The sequence below is a fragment of the Lissotriton vulgaris genome, chromosome 12 (genome assembly GCF_964263255.1).
Source record: "Lissotriton vulgaris chromosome 12, aLisVul1.2, whole genome shotgun sequence".
NCBI lineage: Eukaryota > Metazoa > Chordata > Amphibia > Caudata > Salamandridae > Lissotriton > Lissotriton vulgaris.
The window spans coordinates 53,875,466-53,893,086 of record NC_141700.1 but is presented as its reverse complement, the minus strand read 5'-3'; the positions used below and the strand labels follow the sequence as shown (position 1 = coordinate 53,893,086).

General features: G+C 41.1%; 1 protein-coding gene across 8 annotated transcripts in view; it reads right to left on the bottom strand.

The window, feature by feature from the left end:
- Window positions 1-17,621, bottom strand: part of PTPRS (protein tyrosine phosphatase receptor type S) — a 521,512-nt gene that overhangs the window by 43,862 nt on the left and 460,029 nt on the right. For 5 of the 8 annotated variants that reach the window (XM_086947045.1, XM_086947044.1, XM_086947047.1 and 2 more), the window contains 4 exons: window positions 16,035-16,250; window positions 11,258-11,418; window positions 8,734-8,846; window positions 4,408-4,455 (listed from right to left, as the gene is read on the bottom strand). In XM_086947045.1, coding sequence (XP_086803171.1) covers window positions 4,408-4,455; window positions 8,734-8,846; window positions 11,258-11,418; window positions 16,035-16,250 — 538 coding nt within the window. The remainder of the gene's footprint in view (window positions 1-4,407; window positions 4,456-8,733; window positions 8,847-11,257; window positions 11,419-16,034; window positions 16,251-17,621) is intronic. The other 3 variants (XM_086947049.1, XM_086947048.1, XM_086947051.1) reach the window with 1 other exon arrangement.

Sequence of the window (17,621 nt, the reverse complement as noted above, 5' to 3'; positions counted from 1 at the left end):
GGCAGATCACTTCATCTCCCTGTGCCTCACAAAAATGAATGTGTCCATCTGTAATAAAACTGGTGCTCATGAAAGGTCTCTGATACCCGATGTCTCGGGTCTAGTTCGCACTATATGAAACTCTTTAAAAAAAAATAAGAAAAATCTGTGGAATGGCACGCACATGTTTTTAAAGAATGTCATACACTTCTTTGGAATGTGACTTATCTTAGTGTACCTCATCTTGATCATTCTTTGGATGGTCACTAAATCAGAATTCAACTTCTCATGTCTTGGGCTTCAAATCATTCGACTAAGTGTCACTGAAGCATCAGGAACTGCCTTATATTCTTTAACGTTGGGGTTACGTCTTTTGGACAATTGCAGAGTCTTGTGTACATGACCATCATTGGTCTTGTGCCAAAAATGGGGTATCACATATTCATGATTAATAGCCTCACACATCTTCCCAAATATCTGACTTTACATTCGCTCATTCACACATCACACATCAAGCGCTTCAAACTCTTCAATTGACAGACTCAAAATTGTTCTGAGCTAGAGTTCCTACACTTTAGGTGAGCATGACTAAGAATGGTGATGCAAATTAACTGTAGCATCTCTTAAACTATTGATTTTGTATAGATACATCTTGGAAAATTACAGCTAGGACCAATACAAGCTAGGCTTGCAGTGACTTCTCCTAACCCAGTAGGAAGGTCAAAAGTTTATTGTGATGCATAGTAGTGAGAAACATAGGTTTACGATATAAAGTTACTCTTAAGGTAATCTTGATTTCGAAAATATTCAGGTTTTTGGGTAGAATCCCTGGGAGCTAGGTAATGAGGTTGATGGCAGCTGGATGGAAGCAGAGTGCCAACGGTGATGACAACATGAGATAAAATGTACAAATAAATTCTACAACATTGCCTCACATGGACAACGTTAAGTAATTTACTGAGTGTCGAGAAGAAAGTACCCAACAACACAGCTGGTGAATATACATAAATGAAGAACCACAGAGTGCTGAATTGGACATGAGGCTAAAAAAAGAATGCCTTGCAGAAAACGTATTTAAAAAAAACTCCTGAAAATACTAAAATGGCCTCAAAGAGAACTTCACAAGCAGTGGATAGATGTATGAATCTTACAACTAGGCACATTTCTCTGAGTACATATTTCTGACTCGTACCCACAAACTTTCAAAGTCCTCTTTATCACTAACAGGTCTCTGGTCCATAAGTCTCTCACATGCCCTTCAAGGGATAATCAAAAACTTTACTTTATAGGTTATTCACAGATTCTGCCATAACAGGCACCACCACATTGACAAAGAAACCTTTGATCGATCACCCTACAAAAGCTCCCAAGACACACCTTTCAAACATTTAACTCCAGACATCTAAAACAACTTTATATTTAACTACTAGGAGATTTGCAAAGTTGCCTACTACTGTGTAACCATAAAAGTACTGACTTCTATACCCTAAGAAGCAGGTAGTAGTATTCTCCTGCACAAAAGAAGAGAATACCAACGATGTCTCTGGATCACACACACACAAGCAAAATCTATGTTCTAAGTCAAATATGCTTTTAGAAAATAGTCCCAAAACAGTAGAATTCATATAAGAAGGGCTTTGCCTCTTCCAAACATCAGGTCCTGAAGAACTCTTCAAGGCAACAGTTCTGCAAAGAAAACATCAAAACAATAGAGCATGCAGCCAAGAAGTAGTTGAAAATACAGTAAATACTAGTCGCAAGAGAAAATTGAACGATAACTGGATCCAGTGAACACTTTACGTACTGTTTTTTGCATCAGAAAATGCAGTAGAACCTCTGAAAACCAGTGCTTTCAGTCCAGAAACAGACCTTGCTAGCATCAAAACACAAAGCGTGATTTCCATCATCCTTCTAGTCTCCAAATAACAACCCCAATCAATCATCTGTCTAAAACAAAGTCAATTAATAACACCCGAAGAGGCTGAGCAACCAGTGCAGCAATGGAATGGTACCAAATGTGTTTGACCTTAGTCCGCATTCTCCAAAGGATTCTTCAAAGTAACACCAATCCTCCTTAAGCAAATTTGACCAACAACAGGTCTTCAAAGAAACCCCTCCGGACGAATTCTTAGCTATGAGCTATGATAATACTTATTATTTTTGAAACTGGCTCGTGCTTTACTTTCCAAGCAAACAGAAGCTTAAGCTCAACGCATCCTCCAAGGAAAGATGATTTGCACCCAAAAACAGGTGTCAAAGACACCACAAAGAAGTCTGTCAAAATGCCTACAAATATTGATCAGCCAGCAGGTAATGTACAATTAAATCTCTCGTCTAGCAAGGTTGACATCCTAACAATACATATGTTATCTCCAAGGAGGTTTCTTTGGAACCCAGCAATGACCATAAATCCTCATCCATAGCAAGACTGGTGCCACACAGTTCCAGATGCCCTTAGTAAAACCTCTGCAATAAGCAGTCAAATAGTATCACCCAATGAGTGGTTTGCTAGTGAGAATTTGCAATGAATATCCTTCCCAACAGCCAGGTAATGTCCAGAAACCCGAGCAGAAGCCATCAACAAATCACTATGGCAACCGTTTGGCACAGATCTATTCAAACAACTAAGTGGGCGGGCCCTGTCAGCTGGTGGCAATTTCGGATCTGCGCTCTATCTGTAATCATAAAACAACAAGGTTAGGTGGATGAGGCAGCGTCCTGAGAAACCGCTTGATGCTTGATAATGGAGAAGGGCAGCCATTTAAAATTTCGAGCCCCGATGGGAGTCTTGTGGCAAGCGGTGCTAGTGACAGCAGCAGTGGCAGCAGTGATGGCGGTTCATGGTCAGCCCACCAGAATAAGTAGCACAGAGATGGCAAGCAAGCAAGACATCAGTTTTACAGCATGCTTTGGCTTTTGCCCCCTGCCCTACACCTGGGCCGTTAAATACTTGGTCCCTGCCCCCAGCCCGCACCGTTCCTCCTACAACATGCCAAAATGATACCTACGTCTGACTTGGACTATGTTCTGCTCAATGATTCCCCTAACACTTGGGATTCTATGGATTAAAACAAAACATAAAAATGGTAGACAGACTGCCAAACAAGGACTCTGCTCTGTTATTCTCATAGGCAGGTGAAGTCCGCATACTTATCTGGCAATTCGCCAACTGTTGACCTTTTCTTGGTTCGGAGTTGGATAGGGCTATACATATACTATATCTTTTTATGCAGAATAAAGCTAAACATATACATTTGGGGCAACAGTACATTCTGCGCCTTCAACCTCAAAGAATTTAAGCTCTTCTCTCTCTGTCCCCACAGGTAAGTTGTTGGGCAGCGGCACAAACTAAAGTAAAGGGCCACAGAATCTAGACTCCACTTGTAGTAATTTTTGGTTCCTGGCAAAGGGTGCCTTGCAAGGTAATACTGCACTATCAGCAGATTTCCACATTGGGATAGTCTCCCTGTTTCAAGTAACTGTAAAGGCTTTAGTTTTACTGCACACTTTAAAACAAGTGTTTGAAAAATTAAAATATGAAGGGGCAGTGACAGAGCGTCCACCATGGACCCCGAGACTGGATGCACCTCATTATAAAGTTACTCAGAACCTCGCTAGTGTTGCACCACCTACAGAACCTGCATGACTAAGGAAAGGCAAACTAGGCAGATTCCCACAACTCCACCTAAAAGGCAGTGCCATATTGCCAAAACAAAGAGCAAAATGAGCTAGGGGGCATAGCAAATTATCATGTGACATCTAGTAGCAGGGTTTCTTAACCAGACTTGAGAATTTGCTACCTCTGGAATCAAACAGAGCATCTTCAATCTGCTATCAACAGTATCCCAGCCATATGTGTACACACGTCATATATTTACATTGAACTTTTAATAAGCTAAGATTGTGTCGAGAACATATATGAACTGGTTCCTTACCACAGCTAAATGAGCTACATTTAAACACATTGCAAGGGGGCAACTTTAGCAGATATTAACGTTTTACATACTAGCCTTTGGCCTCTATTTCAGGCAGCTAATGGCTCCATCCAGCCAATGGACACCTTAGTGAAAGCCCATCTCTAAAAAAATAAAAAGTGCCCCCTGAAAAAGACAGAGGGGCATCCTCCAAGAGCAAAGGCTTTCGGTGGATGGGCTGGGGGCTAAATCGACCTGCCTTTGGATTAAGAGCTCCTTTGTAATTCTTCTAAACTGTAAAACTGTTCAGATCCATGACAAACACATTGATGGCGTTGAGAGGGAGTGAGATGATAAACACCGAGACCAGAATCACATACCCATAGAAACAAACAGAGAGAAGATGAATAATAATAGAGCAAAAGCTCAACAAAGACAACAAAAATAAAGTGAAATAATTAAAAACAGAAGCAGGAAAATGAACCAATAGGAACAAAAACAGACTGGAACTAACTTTCCAAGCCAAACTCAGGGTCACTGAGGGGGCTGCTGAGACCAGAATCTGCAAAGAACAGTAAAAAAAAATAAAGAAATAAAAAATACAACAACGGCTATCACAACCAAAAAATAGTCATGAGACAAAAAAATTAAAATAACATAAATTTTGGAGGAACAGAAATGTTTGTCATCCTTTTTGGAAGTATTTCGAGAGGGGTGCTGAGATAGGAAGCAAGACAAGGTGGGCCCAGGAGAGATGTATAGGATGCCATTCTAGGTACAGTCTGAACATTCCTCTGCTAGGCCCCACTCTACTCCACTGAATCACAACATTAACACAGCTTTTTACTAATGCTATACTTCTATACAGAGTAGGTGGTATACTGGATCTCACGCTAATTAAAGATGCTTAAAAAATATAGAGGCCAACCTCCAATATTTCACTTGGGGTTCTTTATTGCATTAAGACCTTGTGGAGATTGAAAAACATAGTCCCTTATTAATCCACTATCTTTGCCATGACACACTTTGGGCCGGCCACAGCACCACAAAGGAGGCAAGATCGCTCAAGGCCAACGCACAATCAAAGTGCTTTTTAAAACAATGAAAGGAGAAAAATCAATAAAGCACTTTAGTGAAGTTGAAGGGCCGGTCACTTTGTTTTCAAAGAAAAATCGTTCTGACTTTTCTGTCTGTTTATTGCCCATAAGGAAACTTTTTGCATCATTCACCCAGACCATATAACGTAGAGGTGCTTTTACTTCCTGCTCGTAGCTCTTCCTTCATCGTACTCTTTGTTTTAATTTCCAGGTCCCTCTCGGTGTTCTTCCACAGCAACCTTTCTCTTGTTCTTACGATCCATAGGGACCTGCTCCTTTCTGTTCTTCTCTTCAAGCTGACTGCCATGCTACCTACTCTGGACATTGGACTTCCAGCAACTAAGACAATGGATCTTCACTGTTAAAGCTGAGGGGTCACTCTGACATTCCATCTCTCTCCACCCCTCATTGTGCTGAACAGATCCCTCAATCTTCTCCTCAAAGAGACTGCTGCTTCCTCTACCAAAATTAAATTTTGGTTTGTATTTGTCACATATCTCTTCGTTTGGGTTCACCCATCCACAGCCCTAGATAAAGTCCTATCAAATATTGTATTATCCCAATTTTACAGTAAGCTGGTCGTGGTTACTCTCTGCAGTGTGGTAACTATTACACATTGCCTTATGAAACCATTCCAAGAAACCAGTTACTTCCCTGTAACATTGATTTTGCATCTTGAAGCTCTTCTGGATACACAGGCTAGGCATTCATTCCGTATCTTGCGATTGGGTCCAGAAACGATAGCCATTTGACCATTTATAACTAGGACATTGAGAGTAAGCTCATAATGCGCCCAAATTCAGATTAATTTTGTTTTGTGCCATAGTAAGTGATTATTCTGAAAATCTGGCACGTATTCAGCTTTGCTGACCCTAAATTCAAAAGGAAACAATAACTTGCTTGTAATAATAGTTTTGAAGCTCAACACTATTCTAGATTCATAAGCGGTGCATTATTCCCCAATTTATTTTTGTACTTGATAATACATTTAGCTAAATCTTATTTTGGGTGTGAACTGTGTAAAGTCAAAAGATTCATGATAACAGTTGAAAGTAAGCCTATTGAATCACACCATATAATTGACATCTATAGAATCTATTTTCCGCCATCAAGTCTGAAAGCGCTGTTCTTACAAAGATAGAAAGTTATATAGTTTTTTTGCATCAACTAAACCTTGACACAGATTTTCTTAAAGCACCAAAATACATATCCACCAAAATATGCCAGATGAAAAGGATTGACAATGCACAGAAAAATGTACAGTGACTGGCCATGAACATCGCACATTTGTAGATGCAGGTCGTACATAATGACTTTGAAAGGAGAAGTTGATGTATCGGAGTTATTCAAAATGGTTCCCTTTTTTGAGATAGGCAGAATATCTTTTAGTCTGAGCACGCAATCAGAAAAACTAAGCAGCAAGGATCTGTGGTCACCAATTGACATATAGGAAAAGATCAATCTGCTGGAATTTAAAACAGCTCAATTATCACCGAGGGCTATCCACTCTTCTGGCAGAGGCGTCCCCTCAATAAATAGCAAGGGCATTGGTGGAAATGTGGCTCTGAGCAATGCAAAACATGGTCCATCTCTGTGTGTTATCTGCCACTCTCTGATCAGACAGACCTGGTTAAATCACAAGTAAGAACAGGACCAGCAACTATTAGTCGGCTAATTTACTTAATGGGGTCCTGATACAGTAGCCTGTTTTGCGACAGACATATGCTACACACTCAAATTTGAAGCATATTACACGGCTGATTAGTCAGTCCAATGCTCTTCGAAATTATAATTGCTCCAGTGAGTACCACCACAGATACCACAAGTGGAAAATGAATACAGAACGAGAATGAGACTGATCTTATAAAGCTGACAGGGGGAGCGTCTGCGACAGTTTCCACATTTACTTCAAATGTTGGTAGTTTAATACTAAAATCCACTGTGTTACCAGACACTCTAACCTTACAGCAAGGTCAAGTCAGAGACCCAGAACACAAGGAACCTGAACTTGGCTGATCTGGTTAATTCGTCAACTAAACCTGTGACAAATATGTATGAACATTATTTGGAAGGCTCACAAACCAGACCCATTGACTTGTTGTGCTGTCAAGTGGAAGAGAGTTACCAAACTTTTATCAAACACATTTCTCAACTTCTGTTTATGTGGTACTGCATTAGATGGCGCATCTGCTGGGTACTGGTGCGGGTTATGCATCCGCTAGAGTACATGAATCTGCTAAGCATATATGAAAGTTTGCAACAGCAGTCACTCTTCAACTATCTGGTCATTCATTATTTCTTGGAGGATGTGATGCAAATTCACCCACTTCTTCACACCACCCTCCCCCACTTCCATTAAATTTAAATATGGCCTTAAGGTGGTTAGTGTTACTGCCTTTTGAGGCTCTCTCTTCAGCATCTTTACAGTTTCAAATATTTAAAGTGTTTTTCTTGGTGGCCATCATTTACCTTTACAGAGTATGTCCAGGACCTGACGTTTAACCCCTTCCATGCTGATGACGGCTGGGAGCCGTCATGGCACACAGTGCTCGTGTGCTGATGACGGCTCCCAGCCGTCATGGCCACACCCGCGATCGGAATGTGCCGCACAGGAGCGGAATTCCGGCCGCGGGCAAGGGGTTAAGCACGCCCACTAACAAGTATGCAGATCATTAAAGGATAGTATTAAATACATCCCCCCGATTTATACCAAATGTTATTGCACTTTTTCATATACATTTCAGTGGTATATTGCCTGTTTTTCTCAATCATATAACCTCTGTACAGAAAAGGTGTTGGATATTGTAGATGCCAGAAGGGCTTTATACTATTATAGCGATAAAAATTAAACTTGTATACCAAACACAGCAAGCTGCGTCTCACATGCGCTACAGATGCTGGGAAAGCTATTGGCAATGTTAACGATCACTGAATGAATTGTTCAAGCTATTTAGTTATGTTCCTTTCTTGCACAAAAGACAGTTCGAATGGAGTACACGTCATCTGGGGAAAGAAACAACTTCAATTGCTTTTATTGGAAATGTTTCCTTGGCTGACACATCAGTGGTGGCTACAAGGTCATCTGTTCGTACGTTCACAAAGCATTCTTGTATGGATGTATAAGCTTGCCTAGACGTAACATGCTACTGCATCCGACCTACCGTTCCAAGGGAAGTACTGCTGTATAATCAGTTCTTTGTATGTGAATCTACAGTAGGTCCACAGCAGGGTTTTGCAGCTGTTCTGGATTCAAATACATCTCACCTGCCTCCATGGTGAAGTGGAAAATTGCAAAGGTATCTGCTGCAGACCATATTTATTTATTTTCCAGATATTACAAAAATAGAACCGAAATATGGCGATTACAGTGTGGGACTTTGTGCTCATGATTAACATCATCCTGAGTCATTTAAACGTCATCTATTTTGGATGCTTCAAGGTGTATCCACTTGATTTCATGAGCCCAGCCAACAGATGCTGGAATAACACACCAGTGCGGACCTCCAATAGGTTTAGGTTACAAAATCTTGAACACATCCTTTCTGATCATTACATTGGGTTTGTCAAAGTCTGGCTCGATGACACCAACAGAGAGAGATTGTGGTCAAAGAGAGTGGGAGGGATTTGAAGTTGGACAGCAACCATTAGGGAGGCGGGGAAGAGAGACACAGCCGACATTAAACCTATGAGGATCTTCTGATATACTCCATCCTTACCACATGGTAGCATAAGCCCACGGTTACCTGGTGTCTGGAAGTTGATGCGTCTCATCTCAACAGGGTCGGTTGGGTGATGGGGTGTGACCTCTGCGTTGTTCAGGAGACACTTCGTCCTGGGCTCAGAATTTTTCCGTTTGCTTAGAAGAGACACAAAAAATAAATAGACCATTTTAGCCATGGGATAATTCGTTGAGAAAGTGACATCTATACCTTACCTAATAGAGTACCTAATTGACAGGGTGATTTGACATTCTTCAAACACACCACAATTCTAGTAGAAACTATGATTTTAGACACCAGAGTAAATCAAAAACAAAAGGAAAGAATGGGCATGCAGAATCCTTACACAGGCCCATTGAGTGAATGGTAGAAGATCAGCTAGAGACTTCCTTTAGTTCTACAATGACTACTTAGGTTTGTGTTCTGGTTGTAAACATTTGGTGTTGACTTGAGTCAAACGCTTTCACAAATTCTATTGGTGGAATTTACCAGTGTGACCCTTTTGCAAGATCACGGTAGGTATAGAAACCAGTGGCATGTGAAACAAATGCTTTCTGCTATCCCAAAGGTGTATTTTGCAGTGGACAGCTGTGCCTAGACCGTGATTTTTCTCAAAAGGTAGCCACAGTTACACCATTATTGTTTTCCAGTAGGCAGCCAAGTATATGACTTGGTCTCTCTCACAGCTGTCAAAGACAGCTAGACCCAACTCTAGCTTCCAGGGGCCACCATGACTAAACCAGAAACTCTCTCTTCAGGAATAGTGATGGCTAAGCTACAGTTTGTCTTCCAGAGAACAATCATGAATAGACAAAAGTCTATCACTGGTGGCAACTATGACTAGACAAACGTTTATCTCCAAGGCAACAGCTCACAGGAGACTACTAGGACAAGAGCACGGTCTGTCCCAGATGTGACCTCCATGGACAGAACCAGGCTTCATCTCACAGACGGCAGCCTAGACTAACAGTTGTCTTTATCGCAAGGCACCCATGGCTGGCAGGTGGACTTTCTCTCTGAGTGCAACCAAAGGCTGGAACGTGAATAGTCTTTTAAACAAAGGACAGACGTGACTAAATCTACGTTTGTTTTTACAGAGGACAGCAGTCTGTTTCATAGAGTAAAACCATGGCTAAGTTAAACTAACTCACAGAAAATGGCCAAAGATAGAGTAGGCTCTAGTCTGCAGAGGAACTCAACAACTAAAACAGCCATGGCATGCCAGCATGCTTTCTGCCTCTGATGCAAGCTACGGAGCCTTCTTACCAGTTTGTGGCATTTCTGTAAATATCGAGTATTATCCATACCAGACATATTGGCCATACATTTATCCACCTGCTGAAGTATGAAAGGCCTGGGTGGCTATGGTGGGATTCAAACTTGTCACCAGCGGGTCGGGTCGCCACAGATGTCTGCATCAAACACTTAACTTGTAAAGTGATCTTTTTGACAATAAGTAGGAACTCCAACATAAAGCTACTTATGCAAGACAAGCGTCACTGAATGCATTGCTGGAAATTAAGCTAGATCCCTCGATGCGATCTCTACTACCTATTTTTACCACTGCCACCTGGGATGGCCCATTCCTGGCCAATATGTACCAGCCACCTGCCCCTCATGTTTCCCCCAAGACATATCTAATCCCATCTCTAAAGTTAGATACTGCCTGTACGGAGTACATGTAGCTTTCTAGCATGATTAATACCAGCTCTCACACTTTCTCCACTCTTGAACACAGTAAGTCACCATCTTCTCACACAGTGACGCTGGCAAGGTGACAGCAAGACTGTGGCTGTTCTTACCTGTCTGGTTTGCTGTCCAGCAGAAGCAGGAAAGAAAAGAAAGAAGAACATGCATAAATGACGGTCGATAAACTGAACAAGTGGGGAACAAGAAACTATGGCACGTCTTGCAAGGCATAGAGTCAAGACAGGCCTCATCTGTAAAGGACAGCTAATACACCCTGTGAAACAGGCTTGCAAGCTTTTTACTTCAAGCCTAAGCGAAGAACAAAAACATAAACAGCCAGAGTCAGCTAGAAGTAAAGGTTTTATGTTGCGCTTGATCAAATTCATCCTGTCCTGTTTTAACTTGCCCCTTTGGTGCCTGCAGTTTTACAGTTAGAAAAATAAACCAGGACAGAATATTGTACTATAATAAGCTTGCACCTGCACGTCACCGGATGGGGGGGCGTCATCCTTAGAAATGATGGTAAAACTTTAATACAGAAAAGAACAGGTCTGCTGTAGAGTAATAGGCTAAAGATACGAGACACATCTTACAATATTCAGGTCTCATACCGCACTAAACAACCACATGCATCCAAATTTAGTACCAGAAGGCTGCGCCGAACATAACTAGATACCCTCTTTGTAATCTGTATGCTGTCCATAACATATTCCAGTTCCATCCCACTGCTGTAATCCGCTCACCACTTCAAACTGACTTCGGGGTAGCCCTTACATGCACACACAGATACTTATTGTACCTAAGCTGCCCTCAGCAGACCCAAAGAGCCTCTTGCGCGCCATCAGGGTGCAGCTCTTACTTTTTATAGAGAAGGATTGCGATGACAATGCAGATGATGAAGACCACAGCAAGCACTGGTCCAATGACCCAGATCAGCCCTTCCTCCCCATCAATGATTGGCTGAGGGTCCGGATCGTCAAGCTGGATGGGATCAGAGTATGGACTGGCTGCATACATTCTCTGGATGGAAACGAGAGGAAGAATTCAGAAACAGCAGCGTATTCAGTTGCTAAGTGTTGCTAAATCATCCTCAGATCAGCCTTCTTCTAGCCAACATAATCTGTTTATAGCCAAACATAATATGTCCCAGACTCTGGAGGTAGAAATAAGGTCTGCCCTGTTGTCTCCAGAAGAGAGGAGTGTACCTGTATTTCATGAAGGAGGAATATGATTTTTCCTGTGTCACTATCAGACACAAATCTAATCTGATCCGGGGATTCTATCAGGCAATGGAAACTAGTTACCCGTGATGACACTTTGATAGCTGAAGACTTCCAGAGTCCTGTGCAGTGCATTACTCCACCATCTAGTGGTTAGGGCCAGAGAACCGGTTGATTGTTTATAAGTAAGAATGATGAGGACATTAAGCATAGGCCCACGATGACACACAATTCCATGTGTGGAATGTAAGATATTAATTGTCCTTGGCATGCACTTATTTGCATCTTAATTTCTTTATACAGATTGTAACTCTTTATACCTTCATTTGTTAATGTTCACCACTCCCCTTCAGCGGGTGGAGAAAAGGAGAGTGTCATTTGAATCTAGAAAAGTCTCAAGATGTAGAATTATTGTTTAGGTAAGTAACTTGTTTCTTCTGCAGCAAAACCTTTTTATAAATTCTCATTTCGTTCATTGCTTATGTAGCCATATTCCACCTATGTAAGTTGGTGTGAAGTGTGTGTAGTAGCAACAAAATGTTTAAAACTGTTGGTCTTACTACTGCCATCCTATCGCGACTGAAAACGTACCCAGTGGTATTTGGTAAGAGCGTGCATAGAGACCATGTAGCAGCTCTTCAAACGTTATCCAAGAAAACATTACTAATGACAACCATAGAGGTGCTTATATACCAAATAAATATTAGTGTCTGCTATATAGGTTTAGCTTTTATTAGGTTTATGCGTTGTAAACTTTATTTAGAACATTTTCCCTGACAAGGAGCAACATAATTGAACTGCTTGTAGTGTACATTTGTCAATAGTAGTCTTGATTATGGACATCCCCAATATTTGTGAAGGATGATGACAGAAAGTTGTTGACATAAGGCATGTAGGCTTTTTCCATATAAAACTAATCATTTGTGACAATTTGACACTATATAATGCTCTTTATTAAGCAGAAGTTTGATTGTGGAAAACCACTGGCAAATGAGTTATTTGATTGTTATATAAATGGAAAGGTATAACAGTCTTTACTATACGTTTTGGAAGTATCCTCAAGGTAACCTCATTCTGATGTCTGGAAGGTTGTGTTAACATGAGTGCCTGTATTTCATTGACCCTGGGTAAATATGCGACGGCTCCAAAAAAGCAATCCTATGAGTAAGATGATTCAAAGATTCTTTGCACATTGTTCAAAAGGAGGTAACTTTAACCCGCTTACCACTGTATTTAAATTCCAGGTGGCATGGGGTATACAGTGTGGTATACCAAATGCCATTTCACTCCTTAAGAAAAAGCAGAAATGTCTAGGATGGTAAAGAGTGGCATCTTTAGGGCACCATGTGTACATCGTATAGCTCCTACTTCAAATCTGATAGAAGTGTGACTTGAGTGACTGTCAAGTAGATGAATTAGGTACAAAAGTATACACTTCGCATCATTAGATTTCCCTAATGGTTGTTAGTTTGACACAGTTGAATAAAATTTAGCCAGATCGCATGTCCAAATTATCAGCCGGGGCACTTCTATAACGATGTTCATTTATTTGGATAGCAATTTTAACAGATGAAGTTTTAAGACTTCAGGAGCCATGGTTCCAGGTTCAAGGAGTGTCTGGCGGTTTGATTTTGCCGTTCAACATTGTTAGTTAATGGGGATGTGCGGGGGTTTTTAATGATAGTATAATATGGGTATATCCATCCAGTAGTAGTGCCATGGCTGCTGAGCCCATGTTGATAGTAATAAGGTCATGTGGGACCTCCTGCATTTATTGAATCCCTGTAAGATTAGTGGGTTTGAGGGGATTTGGTTGGAAGGTGCAGGCAAAGATCTGTGACCAACTCATTGGCAGTGCATTTCCATCTGAAAGCGTATGAGTGGTCCCTTGATGCAGAATTTTATTGTTTATGCTTGATGTAAATAGGTGTGTTATGGGTGTTCCCGCTGTGTAATATACAGATGTTTTGTCTGGAGCTCTAACAGTATTGTATGTTGTTTAGCTTCTTTTGATGTTTAACAGCCCATACATAAAGGTTGTTCAAGGAAGCCCCCAACCCATGTAAGAGGCATCTGTGGTGACAGCCATAGTTGGGATTGGGTCTGTAAACATGAAATTCATTGTCACATTGTTAGGTTTATACTAGTGCAGAGCTTCTACAGTTCCACGTATCGATACAAGTTTGTTCTAGTTGTCTAATGACGTACCTACTGATTTCAGAGCTAGCCTTGAACTGGCCTCTTGTGGATGGGCATAGAGGATGAGATGAAATCAAGAAGTCATCGGTCCTCCCGGTTTTAGACTGTTATGTCTAATATAGAGAATGTGGTTCTGAACAGCCAGAATTCTCTGTGCATTTGGCACCGAGATTGCTTTTTTCTATCAGTCTCTGTTCCCAGAAAGGTTTTCCGAGGGGTTGGCTTTGAAGACGACTTCCATAGATTGACTGTGAAGCATAACTGATATACCAGTTGAACAACTTTGTTCATTCTCTGGTATTATTAAATTAAACTGCAGTTTACTAGCTTGGGTACCCTTATATAGCTTCTCATCTAAGATATTTGTCCACCTTGTCTAAATATTTTGTAAATATTGTTTGTGATGACTTAATTCCAAACAGCAGGACTTTGAATTGATAATATTTGGCATGTACCACAGATAACGGGCTCTTGCAGCGCCTTCAATGCCCTGGGCATTCTCTAGGCCTAATTCTTTACAGGTAGTGGCCTTGACTGGAAATAGCCCTTCAAGGAACTTTCACTGTTGTAAACCTTTTGGCCTTAGTTCAAACTCCATCCGCTTTAAGGGAGATTAGTCTTGTTTCCGCTCTAGTACCATTACAAAAGCAATGTCCTTGGTATGTTTAGACAGCCTTTCAGAAAAGTGCTTCATACTCTTGGATTTATCTGATTTGATGGCAGTAGATGTTTAAGTATGGCTTGTGGTTTTATAATTATGTTTTCGACTCTGTAACCTTGTCAGCGGCAGCATTGAAAGTTTAAGATTTTTCAGTATTAACTTTGCTGAGAACTGAAGACGGTGGAGGCACAATTTATTTTTCCTCCTCCTTTTGCTCCTTTCAATCAGACGAAGGTTCCCCCTGTGTGTAAGCTGTGTTATGCATGTACACTTTGTCCAGGTCAGCTAATAGGTATAAATGCCAACATCAAAGGTAGAACCTAAAAGGTGTTCTGCCCATTTAGAATTTAATGAAAATCCATATTAACATCACAGAAAAAAACAAAAACAAATTATAAACAACTGATTTTAACCAGTGGTCAAAGTTTTTTGTAATTTTGCAGGGGATAAAAAAATAGCATCAAGGTTTTTGTCCCTCTTTGGTGCGCCGGCCTTTTCTTCCTGTCCTGTGCTGGCTACTGCTCCACCATGTTGAAAAGATTACCTTTATTATCCATTTGCGTACACGCTTCCGAACTTAGTGTTGAAAAATAACATCTGAAGACTATGGTCATTCAGTAGGGCATGGTGTGATTAGAGTTGACATCATCATGAGCCTTATTGACGCTGCCCATTGTCAATGCCCAAAATAAAAAAAGGTTTTGCTTTTTCAACGTTGTTTCAGATCAAACCACTAGATAGTAGAACAATGCATAGCTTATAAATCTTGAATAGGGTCATCTTGCAAAAATCTGGCTTGCGCCTGCATATCCATCAGACATAAATCTTATCTGACTGTTTCTCTCCATCACAAAAGAGTAGATTCCTGACTTCACGTCCTATTTGTAGGTCATGAGTGAAGAAGGGCTGAAATTATTTGGTAGCCAACTAATGGAAAAAAAGTAAGAGACTGAAGGGTGGTGAAAGGAAATGTGTGATGCGAGGAAGGTAGAAGAAGGAAAAAAGGGGCTAGCTTTAGGGCAAAAAAAGGTGAGTGAAGAAAGAAAGGAGCGAAGGGAGGATGGCAGAGTAAAGAAGGGAGGCAAAACAAGGAATGTGGGAAAAGGAAGAGGGTGAAAGAAGACAATAACAATGAAGGCCGGCAAAGGAGCGAAGTCAAAGACATAATGGAAAGTGACGAAAGAGGATGAAGGAAGGAATGAGTAAGTAAGTAGAAATGGAGAAAGGATATAGGGAAAAGATGGTTGCAGGAACAAAGGGTGCATGAGAAGAAGAGAGCAGGAAGGAGGAAATATCTGAATGGAAGAATTACAAGTGCTGAAGGAAGTGAAGAAAGGAAGCGAAAGGAAGGAAGGAAAAATGGTGAATTAACTGAAGCCTAGAAAGGGCAAATGAGCACAAGAAGAAATGGAACAAAACAGAAATAAGGGGGAGAACGGAGGTGTGGGGCAAACAATGCCTGTAGAGTTAAAAGGGGAAAGAGGAATGAGAGAAGATGACAAGGTGCTATTGGTGAACAAACAACAAGAATGATAACCTCAACAGTGTAAACTTACAGCCTCCGCACTCTCCAGCACTGCCAAGATAAAGAACACATAGCGCTGTCCGACCTCTAGGGCTTTGTTCATGTACCCATCATGCTGTTTCATGTCCCCCAGTGTGAAATGCGGCGGCAGCTTTCGGAAACGGGCAGCAATGTACGGTTTTGCAGTATCTAAGTGCCGTGAATGTCGAAGACTTCGGCGTTGGAGTCTTCCAATATCCTGGATCAGCTTGAAAAGGAAATAAATTGAGCTTAATCAGTAAGTTCCATCAGAATGCTTTTGGGGTAAGGGTGATAAGAGGATGCAGCCATAGGGAAATAGACTGCCAAAAAGAAACTGGGAACATAGAGATGCAATGGCTGTAATAGCAATATCATCTGGGAAAAACAGAGAAGACAATACAGAAATTAATAGAACTATGGAAATGCTGTGCATGCTACAGAAAAAACAACAATACCGCTGACTCAATGGGAGCATAACAGAGGAAACAGTCATCATGGAGACATCAGACAACCATATAAATGTGTGACCACCATCACATTTATGTGGTATGACAATGTAGAACCTCGACAGGCCGTACATGGGTAAAAACAGCAACTTCATACAGTCAATCATGTAGAAACTCTGACCAGAAATCAACACTACCATGGAGAAGATAGAATTCCACTATGTGACCAACACAAACATGGAGATACATGAAATACCGGTAATAACTTTAAACTACCACAATGAAATCTGGAACATCACAGACAAAAAGTTTAGCACCATCACTGAGAAATTAGCAAATCTGCAGAGAATTCAACAAAACCATGGAGAAATAGGCAAAACATTATAGACAAGGTTATTTACCTGTACCTAAATTCAAATAGAGCAAGGAAAAACCATGAATTCCAAAAAGAACCAAAACCAAACATTGAGAAACAAGACACTCTATAAAGAATCTGAGACCAACTTCGGGAAACTAGGGACCCCAGAAATAAACCAGGACACCACAGAGAAACCAGCAATACCACTGTGAAACCAGGAGCTACAAAGACAAAAAATGACAACTATTGAGAATTTAGTGCTGCAACAAAGAAACTAATCGAGATTAAACCAGGAATTTAGATATACACAAACTCCACCACAAAGATAAACACCACAATTGAGAACCAATGAGCTCCATGGAGCAATCAACAAAACCATGGAGAAATCAGGAAAAACCATAGAAAACCAATATCATCACTGTCATTTCTAAACTAAGTACAGCACCTAAAACTGGCAGAGAGAAACAAACACCATGATTAATAATCCTAATAGCCTAAACTTGCAACAAAATCGTGGCTACTGCAATATACGAGCACCGCATAGAGTGAATGAGAACGCTATGCACACTGCCCAGAGAAAGCTGAAAATGGTGAGCAGTCCCTGCACCACCATGAAACAGTGCTGCAGAGAAACTCAACACACCAAAGATAAATTAGAGTTAACACCTTAGCTGCTTTGGAACGTCCAGCTCCAGTGCTGAACGTTCCATTGCGCAGGTGCAGTTGGAACGTCCAACGGCCGACGGCAGCACTCCCGAGGTAGTGGTGCAGTCGGCCGCTGGACGGGCGCAGC